Source organism: Siniperca chuatsi, linkage group LG2, assembly GCF_020085105.1.
Source record: "Siniperca chuatsi isolate FFG_IHB_CAS linkage group LG2, ASM2008510v1, whole genome shotgun sequence".
Taxonomy (NCBI): Eukaryota; Metazoa; Chordata; class Actinopteri; order Centrarchiformes; family Sinipercidae; genus Siniperca; species Siniperca chuatsi.
The window spans coordinates 25,221,996-25,236,750 of NC_058043.1; the positions used below are offsets into that span (position 1 = coordinate 25,221,996).

At 40.9% G+C, this 14,755-nt stretch overlaps 1 protein-coding gene across 5 annotated transcripts in view; it reads left to right on the top strand.

The window, feature by feature from the left end:
- LOC122864792 (chemokine-like protein TAFA-1) overlaps positions 1-13,856 on the top strand; it is a 109,380-nt gene extending 95,524 nt beyond the window's left edge. Inside the window, exons 4-6 of one of the 5 annotated variants that reach the window (XR_006375299.1) lie at positions 5,929-6,053; positions 7,304-7,395; positions 12,497-13,856. Coding sequence is in view for 1 of the 5 variants with exons in the window: in XM_044172467.1 (XP_044028402.1) it covers positions 5,929-6,053; positions 12,497-12,514 (143 nt within the window). In the remaining 4 variants the exon portion in view is untranslated. Of the gene's footprint in view, positions 1-5,928; positions 7,396-8,560; positions 9,723-12,496 lie in introns of those variants that run through there. The other 4 variants (XR_006375300.1, XR_006375297.1, XR_006375298.1 and 1 more) reach the window with 4 other exon arrangements.
- Positions 13,857-14,755: the final 899 nt, after the last annotated feature.

Below are 14,755 nucleotides of genomic sequence, written 5' to 3' on the forward strand. Positions count from 1 at the left end.
CTGAGGTCATGCAAACCCTTTCTGTGGCATTTCTAATAATTAATTTAAATTCTAAAACCATTCTGAAAGTAATCAAATGAAAACACAGGAATTATTCTTCAAGTCTGCGGGTGAATTTCAGAAAATCTGTGTGATTAGAAAGCCAAACGATATTTTCTGAATAGCTAATCAAACCTTAGCTCTCTCTTTTCTGAGAGGGGCAAAGATTAATGCAGAATAATGACTGGGTCCAGGTCTCAGTCCTGCTGTAATTATATACTTGCTTCGTTTGCTTCATGCTCCTGTGACCCTTTGAATACCTTACTGCTGTTGCACAATGCTTGAACTCATACCTCTGTCTCATTAAGATGGAAATGTATTTTTTTTAATCAAACAGTTCACTGTAACTCTTTTTGCTTACTTGCATGGTTATGTGGATGAATGACTGATTGATTGGCTGTTTGGTTAATAACCGAGTAATAAGGGCACTTGCAGAGCCCTGACATAAACTGATCAGGTAAAGGGGAAGAGACAAAGGACTTTCTGGTAGTAGAGATGTATGACAGTGAAAGAAAAGAGCTGAAGCTGGTTGTTTACCATCATTTTGTGGGAATCATCGATCCTGCACCCTACACTGTAAATTTAACACCAAAAAATAGCATAAGAATTTAAAGTCTAATTGCTTTCTGCCCCAGATCTTGACTGAAGGCGACTGATTTAAGTGACTCACCAAAAAACAGACACTATGGCTGACATCTTTGGAAGCCATCGTTATGCTTTGATTCATTTAAGTCCACAGAGTGCTGTGCAGGCCGCTCCAAGTTAAAAAACATTAACTATTCATTGAGCCCAGAGACACGTATTCACATTTTGACACAGACAGAAATCAATTCTCTTCCTCATCCGTCAAGGTGTTCAAACATTCTGCTACCTGGCAGGGACGTGTCAGTGAGTTCAATCCATCACAGAGCCTGCTCACCAGTGATCTGACAGATACACTTGTAAAAGGTCCATCGCTTCATGTTTTTCAATCAATTCAAGTCCCACTTTCGGTTGTTTGTCCATCAAGGCTAAACTCTCCAGCCTGCTACATGGCTAACATCTTGAATCAACCACTCTTTCAGTCCTTGTTTGCTGATTATTCTAAACCCATCTGTCATCTTTGACAGTATACAGCAGCAACTTTATGGTAACATGAGAGGATTATGTTGATTGGTGTTGGTGCTTTAAATCACATTGAAGGCTTTCATCTTGTAAACAGATGGATCTGAAAATTAATAGTTAGCCCAAACGGGGTAGTTGGGACAGTGGTCAGTTGTCAGTTCCCCCTCCTTTTGCACTCCCCAGCAGACACAGAGGAGCAGTAAAGTTTGCTGATGTTGGAACAAAGGTTGTACCCTCTCTGCTGACGGTTGTACTGGGAGTAGTTAAAGTAAAACGACTGTTGGAGGTCAGTGGTCACCAGAGAGTGATGCATGGATCCCGGCCCAGAGATGGCTCTTCTCCAGTGGTCAAGGTCAGAGCCAGATGTCCTGGCCTGTGTACAGCCACAGACATGAAGTGTGTGTGTTCACATTAGGCTCGACTATCTGTTTTTTATCCTCGTGGCCATCAGACCAGACATGTCATTAACAGTGTGTTGTCAAGTTTTCTTAGAGGGACCTGCTGTTTTCCTCATAGACTGACTAAAATAGATATTTAGGGCAAAGATCACATTTGAACATGAATATTTATAAGATGTATTTCATAGTCACTGCTCATTAAAGTTTTACTCTCCTTTTAGTACAAGATGGGAAGCTGTCAAGATATTAATTAGGGTGCATTTTTTTAAGATGGTGGATTATCCACATCATCTGGTCTGTGCTGTGAAATAATTGTAAAACTTTTTTTTTTCTTTTTGAACACAGACCTGGAGCCCTACTCTAGTTTGCAATTTCCGGATAACACAGTGCAATTTTTCAAAACTCTAGTAATCCAACTTTGATCTTATGGGCATAGTATGCAGACAATAAGGAGGAAGCGCTCTCTCTGGTTGGATATTTTATTTTCAAGCTAAAGAGTTATGAAGGCTACATAAGCACAGCCTCATTTCATTGATTTATTTAGGGACAACACACATTAATCAAGATTTCTGTAAATGTGCCAGTGTTAGCCAGATGTTTTGAAACTAATGAGGTGATGGTTACAACTTACAGACAACAAGACAGCAACAGCAACAAAATAAGCATTCTCAAGAGTGCACAAACCATGCAAAGCAACAGGAAACAGCAAAACATTAGTACAATAATGCAACAACAATATCCACTTTTCGGTACATGTAGCTATGCAAGCAACACGAAGCAACAAAACACAGTCAAGCAATATTGATTATAACCATTTTTTGACACAGGCAGGCATGCAGAGCAGCAATAAGCATCCACAACTTTTAAAATGTTGGTATTAGGCAACTTTATTGATGTCACATGTGGTGATGTGTAAAGTACCCCTCCACTCAAAAATGTGTTTTTCTTATGTTTATTTATGCTCCATGTGCACACATTTCAGGGCACAGAGGATAAAGTGAATTCAGCGCTGTGAAGTACAGTAAATACCTTTCAACTTTCATACAAAGCAGCTCTTGTGTTTTAGCAGCTCGCGTGAGGCAGCGTTTTAATCTCCTGCTTTGTTTTTGCATCCTTTTTCTCTCTTTTCCTGCTTTCTCTCTGGTTCCATTTGAAGGAATTGATTTTTGCTTTGCAGGTATTATTTCACCATTTTCAATTTCAAGTGGATTCTGTATTCCCATTGTTGAATATAAATCCTCCTCGGTTGGTGGTATAATGAAAAACAACTTCTCCATTCCCCCTAGGTCTATAGCGAGAAGAAGGTACCAAACAGAGTGGCTGTGTCGCACCACATCACCATCACTCAGTAGAACTGATTAAACGCATCTCCTCACACCTAGTCATAATTTGCCACTTAACGAGGACTTCGTGCATAGTTGTGGTGTTGCACCTAAAACACAGCTGAATGTAAACATGATTAATGATGTGAAATGCATATTTAGCCCATGGATTAAGATTGAGGGAGAAACAGCAAGATAGAGGCAGCACAGTGGATGATGGACCAACATGTGGTAATTAGTGGATAAGGTAAACAGCCATAGGGGGAGCCGAAGGGTGGGTTCACAACCCATTAGTGGATGCTCTCATTCTGGTGTTGAGTATCCTCAGGGCTCATGGAGGGAAAAGCGAAGGAGGAAGTCAGGAAATGCAGCAAGTTCACTGAACAGCAGTGGGGTGTTACTCTATGACCAGTCTTTTTCTGGTATATATTTGTGTGTGTGTGTGTCTGTGTGTGTACCCGTTCACACAGAACCGTAGCACGCTCTCTGCTATGAGGGACTGCACTTTAACCGTCCTCTTTCATCAGTCGGAGATGGCATGTTGCTCATACTCACAATTGATTGGTGGTTGGCCTGTAACCTTGGCAACACAGGCTGGAGGGGAAAAAATATTTTTCCAAATGGTTCCAAATATGGGTTTGGAAAATGAAATGATACTGGTTTAACTCATTGCATTCACCCAGTCATTTGCCCTTCACATCCTCTTTATGTCAACGTGATAAAAGGAAAGATGGTCTTCTGAGATTTAAACTGCAAATTTTATGACAACATACTACATGCTGAAAAAATTCTGGTCGAGGAAAAGATGACTTATCATCTGAAAAACTGGTTAGAACTTTTCACATTTGCTGTCAAAAACATCATACGGAGTACTAGGGGTGGGAAAAAAAATCGATATTGCAATATATTGTTGTGCTCTCTGTCGCAATAAATAATCGATACACTAACGCCCAATATCGATATTTTATTACAACACAAAATGATTAATTTACCCGTTGTCATTGTCACTGTCACTACCCAATATCTACCATTCTGTTTGCGGGGGCGCTGTTCGAAATAGGGGTAAAGTGGCACAAACAGCGGCCGGTGAAGAACACAAGTTAACTAAACAACAGAGAATTGCAGAAAAAAGAGAAGCGAGAAGAATGGCGGAAAACAATAAAAAACTAATCAAAGACCCACCCGCTAGTTTCCACTCTAAAGTGTGGAGACACTTCGGTTTTACGAGACAGTCGACGGAAAGGCACTGGATAAAAACTATGCAATCTGCAAGAACTGCTTTGCAAAGATAAAATATAACTGCAACACTACGAATCTGCAAATGCACCTCGTTCGCTATCACGGTGAACTACTCTCAGGTGATAATGAGGGTAAACCAAGTCAGCCGACAATCACTACTGCGTTCAAAGCAAAGCTCCCTTTGGGTCGCCGAGGGCACAGAGTATCACTAAGTCCATCGCCGAATTTATTTGCAAGGACCTTCGCCCTTACAGCGTGGTCGAGAATGATGGATTTTGCAGAATGTTGACAACACTGGAACCGAGATACGAGATACCGAGTCGTCGGCACTTTACAGACAAAGTCATCCCTGCATTCAATGCAGATACCAGAGCCAAAGTGGGAGGGTGCGCTCAGTACGTTTCAGTATTATGGTTTACACATGTTAATGTTCATGTTGTTTTGTAATGTTCATGCACTTTTATCTGTCTAGATGTACAGTGTTTACATTTAAGACCAGGAGGCAGTGAGTTATGCAAATGCATATTTCTTTGCACAATGTTGGAAATGTTGGCATTAATAAATGCATAAAATTTCCTTATTTCCTTATTCCTTCTTTTTCTTTTCAGTCACATATATCGTGATATATCGTTGATGAAATTTTTTCCAATATATTCAATATCGTAGATATCGCGAATCGTGATATTATCATATCGTGGACCACATATTGCCACAGAATTGAATCGTGAGGTACCTGTATCGTCCCACCCCTACGGAGTACTGTGAAAAACAAAGAAGTTCTTCACACATCATGGTTAATAAATGAATCAGAACTTGACTTTGAAAGAATGGTTTAGATTTGTGCGCTATGATTTAATTCAAAGAGAGGTTTCCACTGCAAGACATCTGGATTTAACAAAAAGATAAAAACTCTAGAAAACTATAACATATATATGTGTATAACTATGACAGTGTGTTACAAGAGATACAGATGTTCATCTCACATACATTATACATTACAACATACTGACTGTGGTAAGTCAATTAAGAAGATTTCACTTGTACAGGATCTATATAAGATTTCTTCTTTCGCATATCATGAAAGGTGTTTTTTGGTATCATCTAACACCTAAAACATATGTTCAGATTGTTGTGTGTTGCACACACACACACATGCTGCACACCCAGAGACATGTGTTGACGATGAGGAAAGGAGGGAGGGAGATCTTGATGAGATGAGAACATATTTGTTTTTGTCAGATAGCTGGAGGAATTCAGTCGATGTTAATGAGAAGCAATTAGTTTTGATTAAAAATGAGATTGCTCCCCTACATGCAATGTAGCTATATCAAAACAAAATAATGATTAATTTCTGTTGGTATAAGACATTACTGTCAACAGCAAAAGTACCCATGCAGCAACGATACAATTGCTCTAAGGCCAAAGAGGAGGAAAAACATTCATCTAGAGACTCGGCTGGGTGTTCCTCTGGAGTTGCTTATAATATAATGTGTGGGTGCTTGCGTATGTGTGTACATATACAAGTGTGCCTGTGTAGAATATGTACACAAAATATGTTTGCGTGGGAGGTTTCTTGATGTGTTCAACTTTTTATGATGATTCCGTCCATATTTTAAACTCTGGTTACTTTTAAACTAATTTAAGGTTATCTTAACTTAAATCTACTGAATTAGCTACTTTTCATTACATTCTTCTATTTTTTCTTTTGTCAGTATTATCAGTATTTGTATTGGCATCTATGGTATGTGCATACATACATGAATGTGTGTGTACACATTTCTCTAAACTAATCTGCTTTGTTTCGTATCTGTGCTCACCTTCCCCAGCGTCCATTGTAATCGGGAAATGGTGGTGTGAGATGGAACCATGTCTGGAGGGAGAAGAGTGTAAGACTCTGCCTGACAACTCTGGATGGATGTGCTCCTCTGGGAACAAAATCAAGACCACAAGAGTGAGACCTCAAACATATTCACACACACTTAAGCACAAATGCATCTACCTGCATGTACAGACCTACACTCACAATGCACACGTTCATGTACAACACATGAAGCATATGCCTGTTGTATATGTACTGTATATGCACATTTAACCCAGGCATACACACATTTGTACACATATAACAAGAAACTGTGTTTGAATACTTGGATTAAATGCTTTAACAAAGCTTCTCTTCCAACTGCCGGCTTCGTTTTTTAATTGATCTTCTGTCATTTAAAAATCAAAGATGCACAGTGTCAAACCCGCAGGTCAAAAGGATGTGCACAAATCACACTGTATAGAGAATACTCAGAAAGCACAGCACATCTGTGCCCTTTGTATAACAAGGTGGATTCTGTTCGTGTAAGCAACCAAGCCCATAGTAGTAAAGAACAAACATAAAGCAGGCAGTAAACAAACAGGTGGGCTCTGCCTCAGGCCACACTCCTCTCAGAGATAAAGTTAACAGCCACTCTGCTTCTCCACTGCCTTTCAGCTCTGTAAACTGACTCCGAATGCGGCATGCAAAAATAATGAAGGGAGTTAAGTCCTCAAAGCCAGTAGTCCAGCACTCTGTGACAGCTTGATCACCCGATTTGTATTCATTTAATTGACAGCCCCCCACAAACCCCCGCTCGCGATCAGCAAACCCCGTCTTCTCTTAGTGCTTGGTGACAATGACTTTGAATAGAAGCAGAGACTAATGTGATGGTAGGGAGGAAACAGGGAACAGCCAGTGAAGGTTAGACCACGCAGAGCTTCCCAAGGTTGTTCTGCAGATTTTTATGCCAGCAGATAGACATAAAGCTTTCACTGGGCCCCTTCACAGCCACCACAGGCCCAACATTTTCAGAAAGAAGTTGACCGAATGGGGTCTTGCCATCCTGTCAAGGTAAGGTGTAGTATTTGATTCACTCTAAAGAATGCATCTCTAATTCTCAGTTCAGTCCTTTGCACAATTTGAATTAAGTAAACTTGAAATCATGATTGTCTTTACATAACTTGGGACAATTCATTTTCTTTATTCTCTTGAGATACATTAATCAAGATTGTACATGTCTGCACACAAATGGAGAAAGAACATTAATACATATGTATGAGTAAAATGGCTTTGGTCTAATATTATCAAAACCTTAAGAGAAGAGGGCCAAAAGGTCAGGCCTGAAGCTGCTTTTCTACCCAATACACACGTGTCCTTTTTTCTTGACCCTCTCTTTGCAGAACACCCAGCCATACTCCCCTTTTTAGCTTCCGGAAGCAAAATGCAGAGGATGCGTCAACAGAAATTGAGCTGCATTCTTGCTTCTGTAAAGGTTAGTCTTTTTCTCAAGCTGTTCTTTGTTTTTGTTTTCCCGTCTCTCTCACATCACTGTAATGCACTTGAGTGTCGGGCGGTAGGAGTGGGACCAACTCATGTTCAGTGACTTCTCATTAACCCAAATACTCGAAATAATCAAGTGTGTGTTTACATGCTGTGCATGATTAGGCAGGCGTGGCACAAATACTGAACGCACTGTAAATATTTATCACCCAGCACAGACAGTGCACGCATAAATAAAAAGTAAATTGCTGCATTCTCATATAAACAGTGGCACATGTATCACTAAAACATATCAAATGGTACATAGATGGGTAAACATGCATATAGACCTACTGCAGCGGCACACTCATGGAGTACTGTAGAAACACACACAAAGAGACAAGTCCACCCCTTAGCAGAACCCTGCTGTCTCTGAACACTGTGTAATGGCAGAATCAGTCCCTCTTCCTTTCATTGCTCTTTGTTCCATGTCCTGTTTTTGCTATCAGCCACTGTGTGGGTTTGATTACAGTGCCTTGCACCAGTCTGCCAATCCCATTAGTCACTAATCTGTGACATGCTACTTGCTCCTCTCTGTGTGTGCTCCTAGTTGTGTATGAACGCACATGTTTGATGTCTTTAATATGTCTGTTTGTGCGTGTACGCTCACATGTGTGCATGAGACCCCCGGGCAGGCCTTTTTCCCTCTCCGTTGTGTGGCTTCTTATCAGAGGCCACTTGGTATCCTGATCCCCCTCTGAGGGTCTCGCTGAAGCAGCTATCTGCACACAGCATAGCCCACAGGCTACATGAAAGGCCTTTTATCCTGCACTCTGCTCTCCTTTTTAATCAACATTCCTCATTCACCTGCCTCTCAGGCCAAATTGCCTCATTTGTATTTGTTCAGTCACAAGCCAGCAAGCCCACAACACAGCATTGTTTTTTTGTTTTTTGTTTTTTTTGTTTTTTGAAATCTCAGCCATTTTATTTTACCTGCAGATTTTCATTTTGCTCTGAAAAGTGTCAGTGAAGCACAATGAGGCAGGCACACACACATGTTGTTCACCCGCACACAGACATCACCATCTTTCATAAAAAATTGGCATGAAAAGTAAGAAGCCAAGCAAAGCCAGTGCCTGACACCCATGTTTCTTCTTTTCTTTCTTTATGTCTTTCAGAGAGGGAGCCCTTCATTGCCTGTTCTGTAGCAGCAGACAAGGCAGGCCCTTTTGTTTGTGGAAGTCACAGTGAGAGCGAGGCTGGGGAGCACCTTCCAAAACACTCGCCCACCATAGATCTGCATTACCCGCTCCACTCGCTAAATAGATCAATCCATTTCTGCTCCCTCCAAACAATTATACACCTTAACAGAGACAGGCAGAATGAGAGAGGTTGTAATGAAACCGTCTTCTCTCCCACTCGTTCTTCTCCCCTGCTTTTGATGATAGTGAAAAGAATTACGTTCATTTGATAGCCTAACCTCACTGTTAGTGTGCTAGACTGAATATGAATTTGTCATCAGTATCAAGGCAGGAATGTCATACATACGTAATACAACCCTCATCAGGCATTCAAAGAATTTTAATGCATTTTTTAGTAATTTCACACTGAAACATAACCACTCATGTACAGTAGTTGTTTAAACTGTATAAGGCCACTGCATTTCCACTATGGGTTATGTAATTGTTCAGAATAGTGAGTGCTAAGCATTGAACTCAAGTGGACACCCCAACATCTTTCACACTTTACAGAGTGTGTACCACTAGTTCAACATGATTTACTTGCTGTTCAGAGACCCACATGTCCCTTATTAAAAGGAGCGGAGGGCACTTTTTTTTTTAGCAAAATAACACTGTGACAGGATGTAGCCCATCTGTGAGACAGTTTCAGAGCAAAAGTGACCTGCCAGCAGATGCATCACCATCTAATTTGTCAAATCAGGAGGCCGCACTCTGCAGGTGATCAAAATGAACTCCAAGCAGCCATACCACATACAGTTCAACTTCACAGAGAAATCATCTGTTCCACCTCTGTGTTTGACAACACTTCTCCTCCTCCTTCAGTCCTGTATAATGTCATCATGAAGACGAACACAAAACTATACACAAATGGTAAACAGTGTGGGGGTTGAGATAAATAATAAAATACTTTTTTGAAAAGTATGAGGTTATAAGCTGACAGATGCAGTCTAAGCTGCCAAGAATGGCCAGATTGTCTTCTTTATGACATTTTTGTACAGGTTTAGGGTGGAGGAGTTCATTGCAAGTGCTACTGATTAATTTATACCCGTTTTCTTTGCTTTTTTCATTGTCAATGTCACATTAAATGGATCTTGATGTATTTTGTTGTCTGGAGTCTTCTGTTTTTAGAGGGTGCTCTTTAGTGCTGTTTGAAGAGGTTTCTCACCTGGCATGATTGATTTGTTCAGCACTAAATGAGAAAGGGGGAAAGGGTAGGCTGTGTTTGCACTAAATTCTTTTGCTAAGGCAATTGTCCTTGGCTCCTTTTACTAACTGAAGTCTGAGTAAATTGCAATTTAATGCGACCAGCAAATTAGAATGCAGACGACTTAGTTGCCAGCAAAGATGGGATAGGTAGGAAATCCTTGAGCAATCCGCTGCTACCTGCTGCACTGTTCATTTGAAAAGACAGAGGACAAAAAAGAACATAGGACACTTTTAGTCACACACACATGCATGTGGGTTGAAATGACAGCATTTGCATACAACCGCTCTTCTCCCACTAACAAACCTCTGGTGGATTGTGCCTGAGATAGAGAGTGAGCCATAATGTGTAACCTGTTACTGCTCTTGTTCTGGCAGATGTCATTCTCTGCTCCAACATTTTGATATGTCATTGTACAGTAGATGATACAGATGCAAATGCTGGACAGATGAGACAAGAGGATTACTTTGTTTAAGGATCTTGGGGGAAAGGGACCAAATCTGTACAGAGAAAGGCACCGTGACAAAACCCGAAGGAGAAATCAACATGTTAAATCTGAGACTTAGAAGCTATTTAGAGCACACAGAGAAACGGCTACGGTGGAGCTACCTAAATAGGCATGATGTAGTCGGCAAAGGAGAATATGTCAGTACTGCTAAGTGTTTCCTTAACATGGGGCTGTGAGACAGCTTATTTGACATCTGTCTTAACATGTCATTTGGTCTTAAAAAATTAACTTTCTTTAAAAAGAATCTGTCAATGGGGTTCCATTTTTTTCCAGTGATCCTTCCCTTGTTTCAGGAACTCTCTAGCATCAGTATCCTCAAACAAGGTAGACCTAGGAAGTACTCACACATTCCTTTGCAAAGGCTGTGCATCCTGTAAATTTGTTATTTTAGTGACAGGAAATATTTAGACACTCTTGAAAATCTGCATCGGGATCTCGATCTGGAGCTGCATCGAAATTCAAATGATAATGGACAATCAGAGGGCACATGTCCCAGATTGGTCCCAGAAGTGCAGAGGTTCATGTTCCTGCACCTGGACTCAGGTCTGCACCTAAAAAGAATACCTGTTCCTTGACCTATGTCTTAACTCCTTTACAAAGACATCAAATATTTTAACAAATTTTTGAGATACTAAGAGCCCTGGTAACTAACAAACACGCTAACAGGACTGAAAACATACCCAGATGATGGAGAAAAGGCAGAGCTGCACTTGACACTTGATTCTAGAAAATTCTTGAAGTAAGTTGATTTTCATTCAAAACTGGTGAAACAGTTTCACCCCAATGGCAGACTTTTCCAAAGAAACAGGTGTATGACTCCGAAATGAACTACAGTATATTACTTACAAAATAATACGACTTTTTGCAGTTTATCAAAGACTTTTGTCAAATCAAACACTGTCTACCAACAATACAAAACATCAGTTTTCTGGCAATGTTTTCTGACAATGTCTACTCAATGTTGATGCTAAATTAAACCTTGATTATAATGCCTGAGAGTCTCCGGCTTCTCTGATTGTTCTCTGAAGCATAAGTAAAATATACAAATAACACACAATACGGTAGGTGAATGCAGGTGCACACAATTCTACCCACAGAAAATGGTTAGTAAAATCATTTGGCTCTCTTGCTAGCATGTCCAACATATTGGAGCTCTGAGACTCTGCTACAGCTCAGAGTCCCAAGCAGCACCCTCCCAAATCAAATCCACGCACCTGGCTACCACCTGCCAAGCCTGCTGGAAATGTCATGGCTGTATTTCTTAGCTGAACAGGATTATGGGATTTCTAATTGGCCCCACAGTGTGCAGGGGACTTCAGATTTATTCACTTTACAATCTTAAAGCAGTAAAATAACTGGAAAATGTGATGAAAGTGAGGTAAAGAAATATTCTGGAAAAAATGTACATGTTTTTTGCTGCATAGACGGTCATAAGAGGGCAAGGAACTCGACTGCTTTTACTGTTGTAGACATCACGCACACAGTTTTTATTGAGCTTCAGGTTGAGCAGGATGCTGAAAACAGGACATTCAATAGCAGTCTTAAGGTTGCACAATGTACCATTGAAATGTGTCCAGGTCTGCAACTGAGGCTGAATAAGAGTCCCTGAATCAGAGTCACGGAGAGACAGCTCAGACTCCACAGCGGGTGCCCTGATCTCATTTAGCAATGCCAAAGTCATTTTATCGGGTTGGAGGAAAATCCTCAGCTGTGATTGGCTGGCTTGGTATGAAGGTGCAAACGAGGGGGGGCCGGCAAGCTGAGGGTGGAGGGGATGTGGCTAAAACCATCTGGGATGGAGTCAAAAATATGCCAGAGTCAATTTGTGAAGCAGACATACACAGCATGGAAACACACCAGGGTTTTTTTTCTTGCACAAAGAGCTTTCCTGATATATCCCGGTATACCTATAAATGCCGAACACACCTCCATTTTCAGCGCTGTTTCCACTCGTATGAGCTGTCTGTTTTTGGTAGCAGCAGGAACCAGGAAGTGAGAAAGGGCTGTACAAAGTCTCCACAGTTCAAAAGACTCCCCTTGATTTTGAAACACGCAGATGGAGCAATTCCTCTGGGTCTAATCCTCGCACACTTGTATGCCTTTGTTCTATCTAAGTGTATATGTGTTTTCTCTCCTCTCCTTTTCCTCCTCTGTGTTGCAGATTCATCCCAGGACCTAACAGAGAGCTCCCATTGCAGGGCTGCGTGCCAGGCTCTTCCCCTCATCCACCCTTTCTCTTCCCACCGAACGGACTAAAACTATTACATCCACGGCTACTGACTGGATTACCTGGGACCACAGAAAGAATATCCACCCAGATAAAACAGCTTTGCTCACGTGGTGCCAAGGATTTGAAACCAGACTAATCCTCTGTTTGATCAATGAGCCCCATGTTGGTGACTCTCCTCTTCCACACAGCTGTGGCCAGTTTCCGACCTACTCTCTCTCTCTGTTTCCCTCACTCTCTCCCCCCTCAAAAACTGAAACAGCTAAGAAGGGGTTATTTAGAGGTTGTTAAAACATTATTTGATAGATACTCGCCCCGCCTGAAGGTAAACCAGTTGAGGAGCTTACATGGACCTGAACATGAACACAGAACTGAAGGCACAAGGAGGGAAAGACCTTGATATGTTATTTCTGTGTGGAAGGCATTTGTATTTGACCCACTACCCCAACAGGACGGCCTTGTTGTGACTACCCGGAGGAGATTTGGTTGAAAAACACTGGATTTTTTTAGTGACAAAGACCACTAGCACCCTATAATGAGTTAATGAAGAATCTTTGAGAGGCTTTAGGGTCAGTCCTCATGGCCTCACCTTCATCCTTCATGATGGACATTTTGACTTTTATTCGAGGGCATGTAAATTCATGAGCACTTCTTTTCTTTGTTATGTAAGATAATTTGTGTATATATACATATAGAAATACAAGACATATAACATGACAGATCCAAGAAGCTGAAAAATATATTTAGGACTCTATTAGGAGCTCAAGCCCCACGGTGGAATATTGATCAGCCACTGAATATAAGTACAGTTCATACTTATCCAGAGGCTGATGTCCCAATATGGTGTGTATAGGACTGCTTAACAGAGTCATAAAAATAAGTATTGGTCACTTTCGTCATTCAGCAATGTCCTTGGTTAAGCCAGAAAATGCTTGTAGTTTCTGTAAAGATGAGGAAAACACTGTATAGAACTGCCTCACAAAATAAAGCAGGACTAACAACAACCCCTGAGCTTTCCACTCAGATACAGTAGGGACATGGAACAGCAGCAGAAAAACTGGGACCATAATCGGACAGTTAGTGTCTATTTTTGTTGTGGAGAGTGGTCATGGGCGACTGCTTGACTGTGTTTCTTGTGTAGATCTCCCTCTCGCACACCAGAGAGAAATGATTTATTCAAAATAACAGTGAGAAAGTATTAGTCACAATGGAGAAACATACAGTTATCCCCAGTAGATATAAGTACATTACAGGACAGCCTTATGAGAAATAAAAATGTTTTTCTATACTGATACGCTGTCTCCCATTCCTTCATATGGTAACTGATATTTTGAAAAATGTTCCTTTTATGGCAGTTTGATATGCTGTAATATGTGGGTGGAAGATCTAGTCAGAGTTTCATTTATATGATATGTTAACATTGTGAACAGAGTTTTTGCTTGAGTAAACAAGTAATCAACAACAGCACAAGGCTATGTGAAAATGACTTACGGGCAGACAAACATACACACATGGAGTAAACACACAAACAAATCTGTGATGCTTCATTTATACAATTCCCTTGGTGGCAGAGAGGATGTATCAGAACAGCGCATTCAATTCATTCATGCAATTAGAATAAAGATTTCCAATATCGTGCCAGGCAAAATTCCAGATGATTTTCAATATCAACCTCCTCTCTCTGTCGATATGAGATTCGTTTCTTCTCCCAGTGGACCCACTAGTGTACATTCATCATTTAGGAATTTGGCTAGTTTCATGGAGCCCGGCGCCTCGCTGAGCAGTCACAGAAGGTATGAAAAAGACAGACACATCAATCTCCCAGTGGTCTTGCCAGAATCATGAAGGAATATGCAAAGGGAGAGGGAGAAGGAGCGCGTTTTTTTTCCTCCTCAATGAGCCGTTCCCTTCTTTGTTTTCTCATATCTAATAGGATTCACTGTCCTGCAGTCTTATTGAGTTTGTAAAAAAGAAAATGAGTCCGGGTGTGAGTTTCTGTGTATGTACGAAAGTGTCTTTGGGTGCTTTTTTGTTGCTGTAAATGAGCACATGTGAGTGTATGTGTGCATTTGCCTGTTTTACCATGCTTCTGTGTGTATTTTTAGAGAGGGTACCCAGAGTCTGCGAGACAGGCGTCCCGCAACGACATACTGTGAAGATTATCCCCAAATTCAGTGCTTGTGTAGAAAATCA